General features: G+C 40.2%; 1 protein-coding gene across 2 annotated transcripts in view; it reads right to left on the bottom strand.

Annotated features, from left to right (window-relative positions):
• Positions 1-13,370, bottom strand: part of SPHKAP (SPHK1 interactor, AKAP domain containing) — a 1,657,471-nt gene that overhangs the window by 132,139 nt on the left and 1,511,962 nt on the right. For both annotated transcript variants that reach the window (XM_069213857.1, XM_069213858.1), the window contains 2 exons: positions 4,930-4,982; positions 2,663-2,847 (listed from right to left, as the gene is read on the bottom strand). In XM_069213857.1, the coding sequence (XP_069069958.1) occupies positions 2,663-2,847; positions 4,930-4,982 (238 nt within the window). The remainder of the gene's footprint in view (positions 1-2,662; positions 2,848-4,929; positions 4,983-13,370) is intronic.

Here is a 13,370-nt window from a genome sequence, read left to right as displayed (position 1 = left end):
GTGTGCTGTCTTGGCTAATGTAATGTTATCTTCCCACCGGCTTTGCAACCTCACACTTTTCTTCACTATTCTGTTGAACACTTGCTAGGTTGTGCCTATCTGCCAGAGCTCACCAAGGCAATGTGTTTCAATGCTCTCCTCTAAGTACCTTTTATAGTCGCCTTTCCATCTTTGGAGGTTGTTTCTGACTATATGTAATGGGCTGATGTCTCCTTTGTAGAATTCCTCAATTTATGGCAGGATTTCACAAAAGTCCATTGTCTGGCAAGAGTTTGCCTTACCAGCAAGAACTTGAGCGAGCAATGCTGATCTCAGTAGTTGGAAAATGTGCTAAACATCTGATTTGTGAGCTTGTCCAGTAGGCTGGCGTCTAAGCCCAACATTCTTTTCCCTCAGTATGAGAGAGTTGGCATCAATTTTGACTTAATTACTATAACTAAGGGTATGAGATGGTGACAACAGAGAGATTTTGCTTGGGTCGGGAAAGCAAAACGCTTTTCTTCTGATCACTTTCCTTTGTGGTGGGAATGTAGCCCTCAAGTCTAGCTTGACCCCTAGATAGACATAACTGGTTGCTTCTTATATCGTGGGTCCATTGAGGAGCCATTTGCTTTGCTTGAAAATGTTCAAATTTCGCGGGATGACCTTGGTTTTCCTTAGGTTCATCTCTAGCTGATTATCATCTGCATACACTGCTAAGCGATCAATTAATCTTTGTAGCCCTACCTTAGTATTGCAGAAGAGAAGCAGGTCATCTGCCTAGAGGATACTTGACAAGGGAAGTCAACCACGGCTCGGAGCATGACATGCCAGCCCATCAAGATTCAGAGACAGGTCTGAGATGTACAGATGGAATAAGAGGGGGCGAGGGCACACCCCTATTTTAGACCTATCAATGTCCTCACCTCCCTTGACTGTCAGGTTCCATCTCCATCCTTGACCTTAACCCAGGTATTTGCATAGACCAGCCTGATTGCCTCAATAAATTGTGCGGGACCCTCCAACACTGAAGCTTTTTCCATAGCTTGTCCCGTGGTACCCGGTCAAACACTGCTGTAAAGTTGAAAAAACACATATAGAGCGGCGTGTGGGTGTCATTTGCTGTTTTCATAATTAGGCCTACAGCCATCAGGTTTGAGAGAGTTCCTAGGTTAATTTTTAACCCCATCTGATTTAGCAGCAGCCTGCCTATTTCAAGCACCCACGCCGACAGATCTTGAAGCAACAATGATGAAAAGTATTTGAAGTTCACGTCCAACAGCGCTTTAAGATGGTAATAACTTGGGGATGATGCTGATCTTCCTTTGAAGATTGGATGGATAATTGAGCCTCTCCATCTAATTGCATTGATCCCACAAGATAGTATGGTGTTGAACATCACCTCCAGAAAGCTTGCCTATAGAGGTGCATTTGGTGTGAAAAGTGCTTGGGGTTTGGTCTAGGAGCATAATCAGGACATGAGTTCTCAATAATCTTGGTTATTGCTGAGGCAGAGTATTCCAGCGAGCCACAAGAATGTTTGAGAGGGTAGCACTAGAGAGGTGGGACCAACCATGCCCCCTGTGAAATGCAATGTCAAATATTTTATCCAGGCATCCTTGCTGATGTTAGCCTTGTTTGCTGCTCTTATGCCTCTGCTGATTTCATTAACCAGTTTCCAGAATGTCCTAGAGTTTTCTTGGTTCGAAACATGTAGAAGCTTATCCCATAGGATTTTGTGGCTATTTCTCTTGAAAGTCAACACCTTTATTTTTTTAGAATGTTTGTATCACTGTGCAATTATTTTACCAGTTCTAAGTTATGGGGAAAACGGCTATTGTGCCAGCCAGCTCACAGGCTCTTATCATTTTTTTTCCAATCTTGACTTTACACTTGCAGCATGGGTGGCATTGGTCTGGCAGGGCTCTAATTGTGTTAACATGATCCTCATCAGGGTGAAGGAATAGGTTTAAGTTAAAGTCTCCATTAATATGCAGATTGTCTGTCAAACAGACTTTTTTCAGCTGCAGCATGTGCATTATGAGCTTATCCACTGCTGAAGATTCACTTTGGGATGAATATAAACATTTACAAGGGTCAAATAATCAGTTGGGACTAGCCATCCAAACATAAAGCCAGTAACCAGGGTTATTGTGTCTCCAGCTTTGTAACCTTTGCAGGTAGATTGGAATTTACATAAATGGCTTAACCACCTCTTGCTCTTCCAAAGGGACTATTTTTTGTGCAAACCTGATATATTCGCCAAAACTGGGGTATTAGCTAGGGTGCATGATTCCTGAATCGCTATGCTGACAAATGCATTCAAGTACTCTAATACGTACGTGGGTGACACAATGAGTGCTGCAGGCAAAGCAGGAACATTTAATTTATAAGCTATGGGTTCATGTAGTACCATATACTAGGGACTTATAAGTAAATTAAATATACAAATCAGGTGTTAGCCATTTGTACCATATTTAAAGGAGAGAGCATAATCACTTTAGCACTAGTTAGCAAAGGTAAAATGCACAGGGTCCTAATGCCAACAACAACACATTTAGAAAACAGGAGGGAGGAAGGAAAAAGGTTGGAGAAGACCACACCAAGGCATCCTGTCTAACAATTGGATGGAGTAAAAAAAGGAGATACAGTCTTTTGACTCAATTCGGCTTACGATTTCTACCTTTTCTGAATGTTTTTCCTGAGTTTTCTTGAAGTACATGGTTGGAATTCCAAGTTCTGAGGCAGCTATCCACTGCAATGTTGTTCTTAACTCGACATTAGCACATTCTGGCTCAACATCATAGTTGACGAGAAAAAGGTCGTTTTGGCAGCTCGCTGTACCAACAGACAGGCCAGAGGTACACTCTGAAAAGTAAACAAGCAGATAAATTCTGAGAACCAATCAGGAGGATCAAGAGCATAGCTCTTGCTGCATATAACTATGCATGTTGACGCACAGAGTGCAAACCTTACATGAAGCAATAGAGCACTGTATAATTTGGGTGTCGTACAACACCAACCAAATGCGGTTAGCAAGAAGGGGATAGAAGGCATGCCCTTTAGTATCATCTAACCCTGCATAGTGCCAGTATCATGCTGACCACAGTCCTTTTTTCAAAACAACTGACTCATGTAGTTGGGAAGTGGAGGGAAGGCATGCCATTTCATATTAACTATCATTGCATGGTGCCAATATCATGTAGATGCCAGACCTTTTTTTAAAACATCTGCTACTGAATTTATACTCATGTCATTGTGCAGTTTAATGAATTGCCTTTGAGTTATCATGTCAATTAGCATAAACAGAAGATAACAAAGTGGACTTGATAAAAGGGGTGGTAACATAGACAGGTATACCTAAGATTATCTGAACACAATCAAGTGTGCCTTAGTTAGTACATCCAATTGTAGAATTTAAGTTTCCATGGCCCTCATTATAAGAGGCTTCCTTATGCTGTTTCAGGTGGAAATACTACTTTCCATCGGAAACAGTAATACAACTCCAGCAGCGTTACTGCATGCAGTACCATCACACTGTTCTCCAGGGACAAATCGTCTGAGTTAAACTTGGAGTACTTTGACTTTGAAAAAGGCCCAGAATTACAGGTTCAAGTGTGGACATCATTGTAGAAGTCCTGATGTTTGCATGTATTGTCATGTTCTGTAAAGACATGTAGGAATTAGTTCTCAATCCTCTAGTGATATTGCATCCCAGTATTACTGGTACTCCTGGCATCACTAATACTGGGTGTGGGGGGAGCCCATACATAATGAATGCTTTAATGTATCATGTCATGGGGAAATCCAAATACACATTTAAAGACATTTCATATTTTATATCTAGTAAGATGCTACATTTACTTTCAATGAAAGCCCACCGCTTTTTTCATGGCAATCTTTCAGGGCAAGAACTATGCCAGACATGCTGACTGATAAGGAACTATGAGCCTGATTTAGATATTACCAGACTAGTTACTCTGTGACACCAAAGTCTAAATCCTATAGGACATTCAGCTGAGTTCTAAATCAAGCCCATACCTAGGTCAAGCGCTTGTCCCAACACCACTTCTACTGGTAATATTTGCAACCTTAGCAATGTGAACAGTGTAGCTGAAGGTGTTTCTAACATAGGAATGTCTACTTCTTGTCTAATTTTAAAGAGAGTTGATTTGTGCTGCAGGTACAGACGGTAAAGCCTTTGACCGTTGGCAGATGACACATGTTGCCTTCAGCTAAATGAGTACCTTATAAAGCCACAAATCTTCCTTTAAATTGTACAGTTAAGAGAAACAGTTTACAGAGCATCCACGTTGTTTCTCAGAGACAACAGCAGTGAGACTCTGCTTTTGTGAGTAATTCCAAAGCCCCTAAAATTTTCTTTCTCAATTATTCTCTTTATTCCCCAGCTATTGACTAAATTCTGAGACAGAAATGTGCTGGTAACTTCTATCCCCTGAAAGACGCAGGTGTCAAGCAATCTAATCTTGAGAAAGACAGTTGTTATGGAAGAATGGGTTCCTGCTGTGCTTGTGTCCCCTTGGGTCTTCTCTGTTGAAGCCTTCTACTCTTTTTTGGGTGAAAGTTCAGTGGTTGTGGTTACAATATTGGGGACTGTTTGAGGGCTTTGCTGTAGTACTCAGTGGTGTAACAATGTTAGTAGTATGAAGGGATGGGTTATACCAGGGTATGGTAGGTCCCTTGACCAGAAGTTGCAAACTGAAGACCTCCACATTTGTTTTGCTCACTTAGGTATTTTGTTTTATGGATCACATTATTATTCTATGCAGTCTGCACGATTTCCATGAGAACAATTCCAGAAAATCTCAAACTTAGCATACTTTTCCATGGAGTAACCCCTAAACTAGCAACTTGTACTTCTGGTTTCAATTCATTTTCCAAACACGTTCACAACACTCTGCCTTTAAAATAGGGACTTTTTAAACTTACCATCTGGGTTTTCTTGCTGATTCTTGATGCATGTCTTTTCTTCTGATAATGCACTTCAAAAGAAATATAGGCAATTAGTACATGGAAGCACACATTGCAAGAGATTGTGAGGAAAAATCTCACATGGATTATCATTACTGCGTGAAATTACATCTACCAGCATCAGTTCAACGTTCATAAGAACTTCAGACAAAGAGCAAAAAGGATGCAACATCAATGGAGACACCAAAGAGCAAACACTGACATGGTCCATGGGTGTCAGTGTTTGTTAGTTGAAGGGTGAAGACGTGTGTAATTATAAATGGATCGATGGAGGGAAGGACAATGGAAATACAAGAATGGGTGCATAATGAATGTGTATGTCAGGGTAGATAGATGGATACATAAATGTGAGTGAGAAGATGGATATATGAATGAGAGATTGACAACAGTTGTTGCTAGTATAGCTAATTGCGGGATAGATGGATAAATGAGAGTATGAGGTTGTATAAATGAATGAGAATGTGATGAGAGATTGATAAATTAATGAGATTTTTAAGGATACTTATAAATATTACAGTGTGATGATGTGTGGATAAATGAAACAATGTATGAGGATGGATATGTGGTTAAAGAGGTAACAATAGGTGCATAGATTAATAAATAACATGCTGGATTGCAGTCATGTGACACTTCTCTCCCACCCCTTTATCTCTGCGTTCCTTCCTTCTTTCTTGACTCTCACCTAATGTACCTTGTGCTGACAGACTCTTCTCCTTGGCTTACTCGTCTTCAATGTTTTTATCCTTACCTTTCTCTGATACTTTAGGTTCTCTTCTTCCCCACTTTGTACCGTATGTTACCAAAATATTTTTATTTGTGTTCAAAAAAGCTTTATAATAACAAAAAGCAAACTATTTCATTGAAAAAATGAGTCCTGACAATGATTGCACTGCAGTTACATATTTTTCTGTATCTAACTTTAGGTAAGTTTTTTCTTTTACTGGTGTTGCTTTTAACATGGAAAGGTATGTTATTTTGCATTTGGGGAATTGCACTAACAATTTTACAAAAATAAACAAAATCACACACATCAAATAATAAATTAATGATATACAATCATTGCATATTACATCTTATTGTACTTTTTCTAACATATGTCTAGGTCTGTTTGTAGAGTACATAGATGAGATAGATACATGGCTACTTTTTGCTCTTTATATAACATCAGGGTTTTTGGACCTTGTGTTTTTATTTGAGAATTACTTGCTGGAAGGCTCCCTTATAATAAGCTTTTTACCAGCTCATCAATTTTCTTATCGCCTCGTTCCATTCCTGCAGTTAAGGAGAATTCATATGCAACCATCGCCTAGCTATGAAGTTCCTTATAGCTAGAGCTCCTCACTACATTACTCTATCTAGAGGGCTCTATTTTGATTTATGCTTATGTGGACGCCTGTTAAAGCAGTTTTCATTTCAATCTCTATGTACGTATTAGTCAAAAGAGATAAGTGACCTTGAATTTATCATCATTTTTTTTATTCTAGGGTAGTCTACAAATATATGTTCCCACACCCCTTTTTCATTGCATCAAGAGCATTTGAGACAGGCCTAAGGGAATCATGTCTGAATTTTCTCCAGGGTACAATGGTTTAATATCTGCTACTAATTTGAACCCCAATTGAAACCATGCATTTTAAAACAGCCTTCCTGTAGCTCTTAATCTGTTAATGCTACTCTGGAAGCAATCCACTTCTGGATTTCACAGAATGGCTCACCTTCCTCAATTGATATTGTATGGAATGAGGAAATTAGCTCTTTTTTATCTTTAGCTCTTTTAGTTCACCTCTTTGGCAAATAGTTCCAACTTGGCCATATTTGTGAGCAAAACATCTCTTAACTGTAGGTATTTAAAAACAGTACTGCTGAATGCTAAAGTGAAACGGTCTTGCATTTGTAAAAATATTTTAATTTTAACCTCATTATTAAACCACCTATTTTAGTGATTCCCTTTTGTAACCATATCTTGCTTTCATATTTTTGATATTTGTATTATCTCAAACTGGAGTATCTTTAATCCTTAAGTCACATTTCCAAACATTTGTATATTGTCATGGAGGATTTTATAATGCTTTTCATGGAATGTTTTTGATGGCCAAATTTTAAAAAGTAGAGTTCATTCTCTCTTGAGCTCCTACAGTCTAGTGAATAATATTGCCCATCTCTTGGTCAAGCCTAATCTCAGTAAGTCATTTCACATAACCAAGAAAGGCTGACCTATAGTATTTCTCAGTATCTGGCAGTACCCAGCCCCACAAAGTCATCTATGAGACAGTTTTCCACAACATATCCTGCCCTTTTGGGTAATTCAAATAAATCTTGTGTTTGCCCCATTTAATTATGAAAAAACTTTGGTTAAATATTGAATGTAATTAATTGAAACAGAACAGATACAGAGCTAAAATAGTCCTCTTAATTAAACTAATCCTGCCTATGAATGAGAAAGTCTTCTGGTTCCAACTCTACATCTGACTTAAAATAATTTTCATCAAGGGTACATAATTTCGGCTGTAAAGGTTTGCAATATCATCATTCATATGGATACCTAAATATGAAATCATCTTGTTCTCTTGAATTGCACTGAGTGGAGCCGAAAATGTAATTTTTTTTAGATCAAATTGAAGCAATCCTGTTTTAGGATGATTAACATTTTATCTAGACATCAGTTCAACTTTCTGAATATTACTAAATACTTATTCTATGTTGTTGTTCTTTAAGTACAACAATATATTATCAGTATATAATTTGATCTTACATACACCCTACAGCATTTTAAATCTGCATCTTAACTGAGAAACATTCATTATACAGAGCAAAGGGTGATGGTGACAATTAAATCCTTGTCTTATCCTATGTTGCGATTCATTTTCAGTTATATTTGTACTCTCAAACATGCGTGCAATATTGCCCTGATAAAATGGTGAGTTTTTTTTTCTTTTCCTGAGCACCTCACACAGAACCTTTCAGTTCACCTAGTCAAATGCTTTTTCTGCATCTAAAAATACTACCCGAGCTGTCTTGCTTTGTTCGGGCAATTAAAATCTGGCTTATTTTAAGAAATGCATTTGGGCAGTCAATTTTCATCCAGGGATAAAACCACACCACTTCCAAGGTTCCCACAACCATAGCTGAACAATTCGCTACAGTTTTCATAATCTAATCTAGCATCTGCTTCATAGCCGGAGCTTGCATGGGTAGATGCTCCAGTTTATGAGTTAATTTCCCTCCAGCAATCTCTCAAGTGATACATTTTAATTGGTTCAGTCAGATGTTTTATCATTATATATTCTCATGCTCTTGCTAGCCCATCGCTGTTTGTTAGAGGAATCAGTTTCTGAAAGAGTCACCTCCCACAACTATTAATTGGGGATATGTTGGTAGAGCCACTTTAAGCTCGAGCCTGCCCCTCAAATCACTTGTAGAAGGACCATAATAGTAAACCAATGTGTATAGTCTGACTTATGCCCCTAGCAGTAATATTATCCATCTACCATTTGTATCTGCTTTGTAATTGATAATCCGCAAGTCTGCTAGACCCTGGAGCAGAATTATATTTTTTCTTACAATTAGATTTTATTATTTTCACCTGGTTTAGGTAGCTTCCAGCACCATAATAATATGTATCAGAGTGTCTTTCATGAATGACAATATTAAACCAGATTTGTCAACATTATTTAAACCATTCACATTCAAAGTCAGTATTGACATCATGTTGTTCCCATTCCTGTTATAATAATGTTGTTTTCCCTTGACATCTTTCTTGATATTTCCATACCCCTGTCCCCTTTCCCTAACATGCCTGACCCTTTATTACAGATCCTATTGGGTGTTAAGACCTAGCCAGTCCTTGTACAATAATACATTTTTCCTTGGGAAAAATGTTATTAGTATTTCTGGAAGTGGCTTTGCTTTTCTACATCTAGAATCTTGATACTATGTGACTGTTTTGATCCTTGTTCTTAACTCTGCCTAGGATCCAGGGAATCCATATTTTTCTTCTTTTGTACACATTGGCATTTAACTTCAAGGGCCTGGGTGCATACTATACATACTATACTATGGAAGTGTAGGCAAGTTGTATATGTCAAGCCTGGTTTGCCAATTCTGTTTTAGAGGTCAGAGCACAGTCACTGGGCACTGATACACCAGACACTGGTCAGCAGTGCCTCAGTGTGCATAATCTTAAAAAACAGCAATTACATTCTGGAAATAATGTGACTGACCACACAAAAAGAGCTATTTTCTTAAAGCACCTTAAGGAGATTTGAAGAGGGGTAAAGCTCTCAAGATCTATTTGTGTACATGTTTTTATAGTTTGGACCAGGGCTCAAGGCATTTGGAATGATGTGGCAAAAAGCAATTTCAATATGTAGCAGCTAGGTGAAGTACAAAACATCTATACCTCCATGCAGGCATACATATGCTGTTGCAAACAACAGCAGTAAAACGTAACCAGGCAAATTAAGGAACAGTTTAGGAATAGTGACACAGGTCTTTGCAAGAGCAGAGCATCACAGCCTGTAACCATTAAAGATATACAAAGCTTTTAAGGTGTTACACTATAGAAATTCCTAAGAAGGCTGGTGTTGGAGTTTCAGTTGTGAGGTCACGTGGACTCCCGTCATGCTCCATGACTAGCACGTTCCTGCCTGGAGCAGCAATGGCAGACGCGAAGCGAGGAAGATCGCCGCGCTGAATCGGCTTGTGAGCGGCTGACGGTGCACTCCCCCTGCCTCGAAGTTCATCGTAGAACCTCCAGAGAGGTTCTACCTGGGAAGCAGCAAGCCTCCTTTCAGTCATCTGGATGAGGCTCTCGAGGGCACAACAGGAGAAGGAGCAGGAGGCACGGAGGCACGGACTTGCTGCGAGAGAGGAGAGGAGAGGAGGGAGACAAACTACTACTACTATAGACTTCAACAGGCAGATAAGTGGAAGCATTGGAGTGAGAAATGTGGTCTGTGTGAACAGGGTGCCAGGGTGATAGCATAGGAAGTTGAGGTGGCCAGTATAAGGAAGTTATTCTGGACACTTTGCATGGATTGGAAGGAGGGAAAAAGACTGCAAAGAAAGGGGAAGGGGAAATAGAAAAAAAAAAAAAAAAGAGAATTGAAAATTAACAGTTGTTGACAGGGACATGAGGTCAAAGGGTGCCAGTTCAGATAAGGCCAGTCAAGCAGTTACCAGTTGTCTTTTTACCAGAGGGTCTGGAGACCACGACGAAAGAGTTCATGGTTAAGTGCTTATGCAGGCATGGTTCCTTTCCTAACATTCCTTCCACCCTCGCCACCCATTTTTGAGTTCTTCATCTCGTACTTAAGACATTTAAGCTATCTACTGGGCTGCTGGCCCCCCATAGCCTTATTTTTTTTCACCTCTGTCTTGTCTGGACCTATCCCCGTCGTAGGGTCCTTCCCTCCCTAAAAAATAAGTACAATGAAGCGCATGACCCGAGATGCTGGCCTTAAAGCACGGACAGTGACAAAACATGCGAAAGGAGCAAAATCTAAACTTGTGACTCCTGCCCTGAGCAGATATAGACATAGCTCTCATCAACAAGATGGATCAGTCTCTCTCAGAGATTCTGCAGGGAGTCAGGACTCTACATCTTCCTTATTAGGTCTCTCAGGCATACATGAGCCCGGCATAGGGGACGTTTTTGCGCAATCAGCAGTGCGGTCGGCTTACGTGCATGTTCAAAATGGCTTGACAGGTGCATCTTCCTCTTTATCACCAAAGAATCATTTAAAGCAGCCACAGTAGACTCATTAAAAAAGGGTAGACTCAAGAGTATAATTTTGGCAGAAGAAGAAACTGCAACAAATATAACAGTACTTCCTACCAATGTCGCTGTTGCAGGGTCAAATGGATCAAATGGGTCAAGGATACTTAATCCAACTTTAGAGAACCTTGCAACCAATACTTTACCCTCAACACCCAGTTATTTGCAGAACCCCCTTATTGCGGGGAATACAGAAGCCACCACAAATATTACTGCAACAATGGAGGAGTTGATAGGCCAAATTTTAGTGGAACTTCGAGCCATAAAGGTTTCCCAGGAAGAAACTTGCAGGGAAACAAAGGAACAGTTGGATTAACTTAATACTCATTTAACTCTTCTTTCGACTAGAGTATCACAGGTGGACCAAAGGGTCTCAGATTTAGAGGACACCAATAATCGGGTGGAGGCGACAACGTCTCGGGTCCAATCTGAACTAGAAGATCTTCAAAACAAGCTGGACGAGATGGAAAACAGATCACGGCGTTCCAACCTTAGATTTGTAGGGGTTCCAGAGGAGATGGAAGCGGGCTCATCTGTAACTAAGGTGGTATCTGAACTAATTGGTAAAATCATTCTTCTGGACAGGGCAAACCCAGAAGGAGATCTATCCATCATGAGAGCCCATATGGTTCCCTTTGTGCGTCCTGTCAATTCAAAGTATCCACGTACCATTCTGGTTAGTTTTGGTGATTTTAGAATAAAGGAGCAAATTCTTTCTCAAGCCAGGAAAGTGCTGGAATTTAAACTGGATGATAATACTAGATTTTGCGTGTTTTCAGACATGTCAGTGGCAGCAGCCCATCAATGTTGCGAGTTTGTCGTACTAATCGATGATTTCAAAAGATGGGGGGCTCCGGCTGGTATAGTGCAATTAGCGAAATTGAAAGTACTGTACATGGGTCAAGCAAAAGTTTTCCAAAATGTCCAGGAACAAAGGAATTCAGTGCAGCATATAAAAAAACAAGGAAATAACTAGTGAAAGAAGAAATCCTTATGCTTACTACGTCAGACCATATTTTGCATACTACGAATTGACATTTGGTATTTTTACATTGTAAGCTTTTTCATGATTTAATAGGAATTTACACCTGTCTCTCTTCGTAAATTAGGACACAAGGATAGTAGATATCGGCAAGAGATGTGGGGGATGGGTGCTGTGTAGAGGGGGGGCAGGGGGAGGGGTTAGGCTGAAGTACTAGAGTCGCTCAAGGTATTGTTTTTTTTTTTTCTTCTCTCGATTGGACGATCAGCTTTTGTATGCCGGTGTCAGTGCGGATCCTCCGCCTAGCTGCTCCTAGAGGCCAAGGCACTTTCAGGTGCCACGTCAATGCACCCTAATGTTGGGGCTTTTCGGCACAGGGAGGGGGGTGGTGAACTACCTGATGGATTCATGGCCGGTTGGATCCGTCGGGGTAGGGAGGGGTGGGGGGGGAGAGTCTCACAGGGGGATGGGGCGTTCAAAGGGGAGGTAGAACGAAAAATGCAGGTGCCAGTTATCCAACTTAATTGCTTGCCTCAGGAAAAAACACAAGATAAAAGTTTGGTTAAGCCAGTAGTACGAGGGCATTGGGATCTGCCAGAAAGGAACAACATTTTTATGCAAGGATGGAATCTAAATTACGAGTAGCCTCCTGTAATCTGAATGGGGCCAATAACAATTTGAAATTCTGTGCCGCGCTTAGTTGGCTGGCAACAGCACAGGTTCAAGTGCTTCTTGTACAAGAGACACATTTAAAGCTTAATACTAAGTTACCAAGGCTTCCGTCATACATAGCCAATTCTTTTTATGCTTCAGTAGATGCCGCAGTACGAGGCATTTTGTTCTCCAGGAGATTCGTGGGGAAAATAAATAGGGTTATACAAGACCCACAGGCGAGACGGATAATAGTCTTCACAATAATAGCAGATAAGGAGGCACATTTCATAAGCTATTAAGGTCCAATAGAAGATGATATAAAGCCAATGCAGACACTATACACGCATCTTTCCCTTCTTCAAGGGTATTTTATAATAGGAGGGGTCTTTAGTGTCATGCCAAATACCTTGTGGGACTCATCACGTAAGAATAAAGCACAGAAGAAACCAAAAAACTCTCAATTTTTGGCAAAACTGATACAAGAGTTAGGTTTAGTAGATGTGTGGCGAGCCGACCATTTGTATGTTAAAGAGTGCACGTGCTACTCTAAAAGGTATAATACGGCGTCAAGAATTGACTTCATTCTGGTCTCATTTAGATTAAAATGGCATAGAACAGGAATACTTGCAAACTCTTTTTCCGACCATTCAGTTCCTTGGATTGATTTTGCTGATTTCAAGGATTCGGCTAATCAGCATTGTCGTTCAAAATGGCGCCTTGATAGGTTGCTTCTGGCGGATTAAAATTTGGTAACTAACCTCAAAATATTAGTAACTGATTTCTTGAAGACAAATAAGGGACCCGCCCCCATATTTTACATCTGGGGGGCAGCCAAGGCCTTTATATGAGGGGGGGCTATTGCATTCAAAGCCCATCTAGCTAGAACAGCGCGTGGAAAGAGTTCCAAACTGCAAAATGAGCTAGAACAGGCATTAAGGCAAAAACAACTACTTTCCAGCCCAGAGACAACCCAAGGGTGGACAAGAG

This window comes from Pleurodeles waltl, chromosome 11, assembly GCF_031143425.1.
Source record: "Pleurodeles waltl isolate 20211129_DDA chromosome 11, aPleWal1.hap1.20221129, whole genome shotgun sequence".
Classification (NCBI taxonomy): domain Eukaryota; kingdom Metazoa; phylum Chordata; class Amphibia; order Caudata; family Salamandridae; genus Pleurodeles; species Pleurodeles waltl.
Note: the sequence above shows the minus strand (reverse complement) of the source record. Positions and strands in the feature narration are given on the sequence as shown.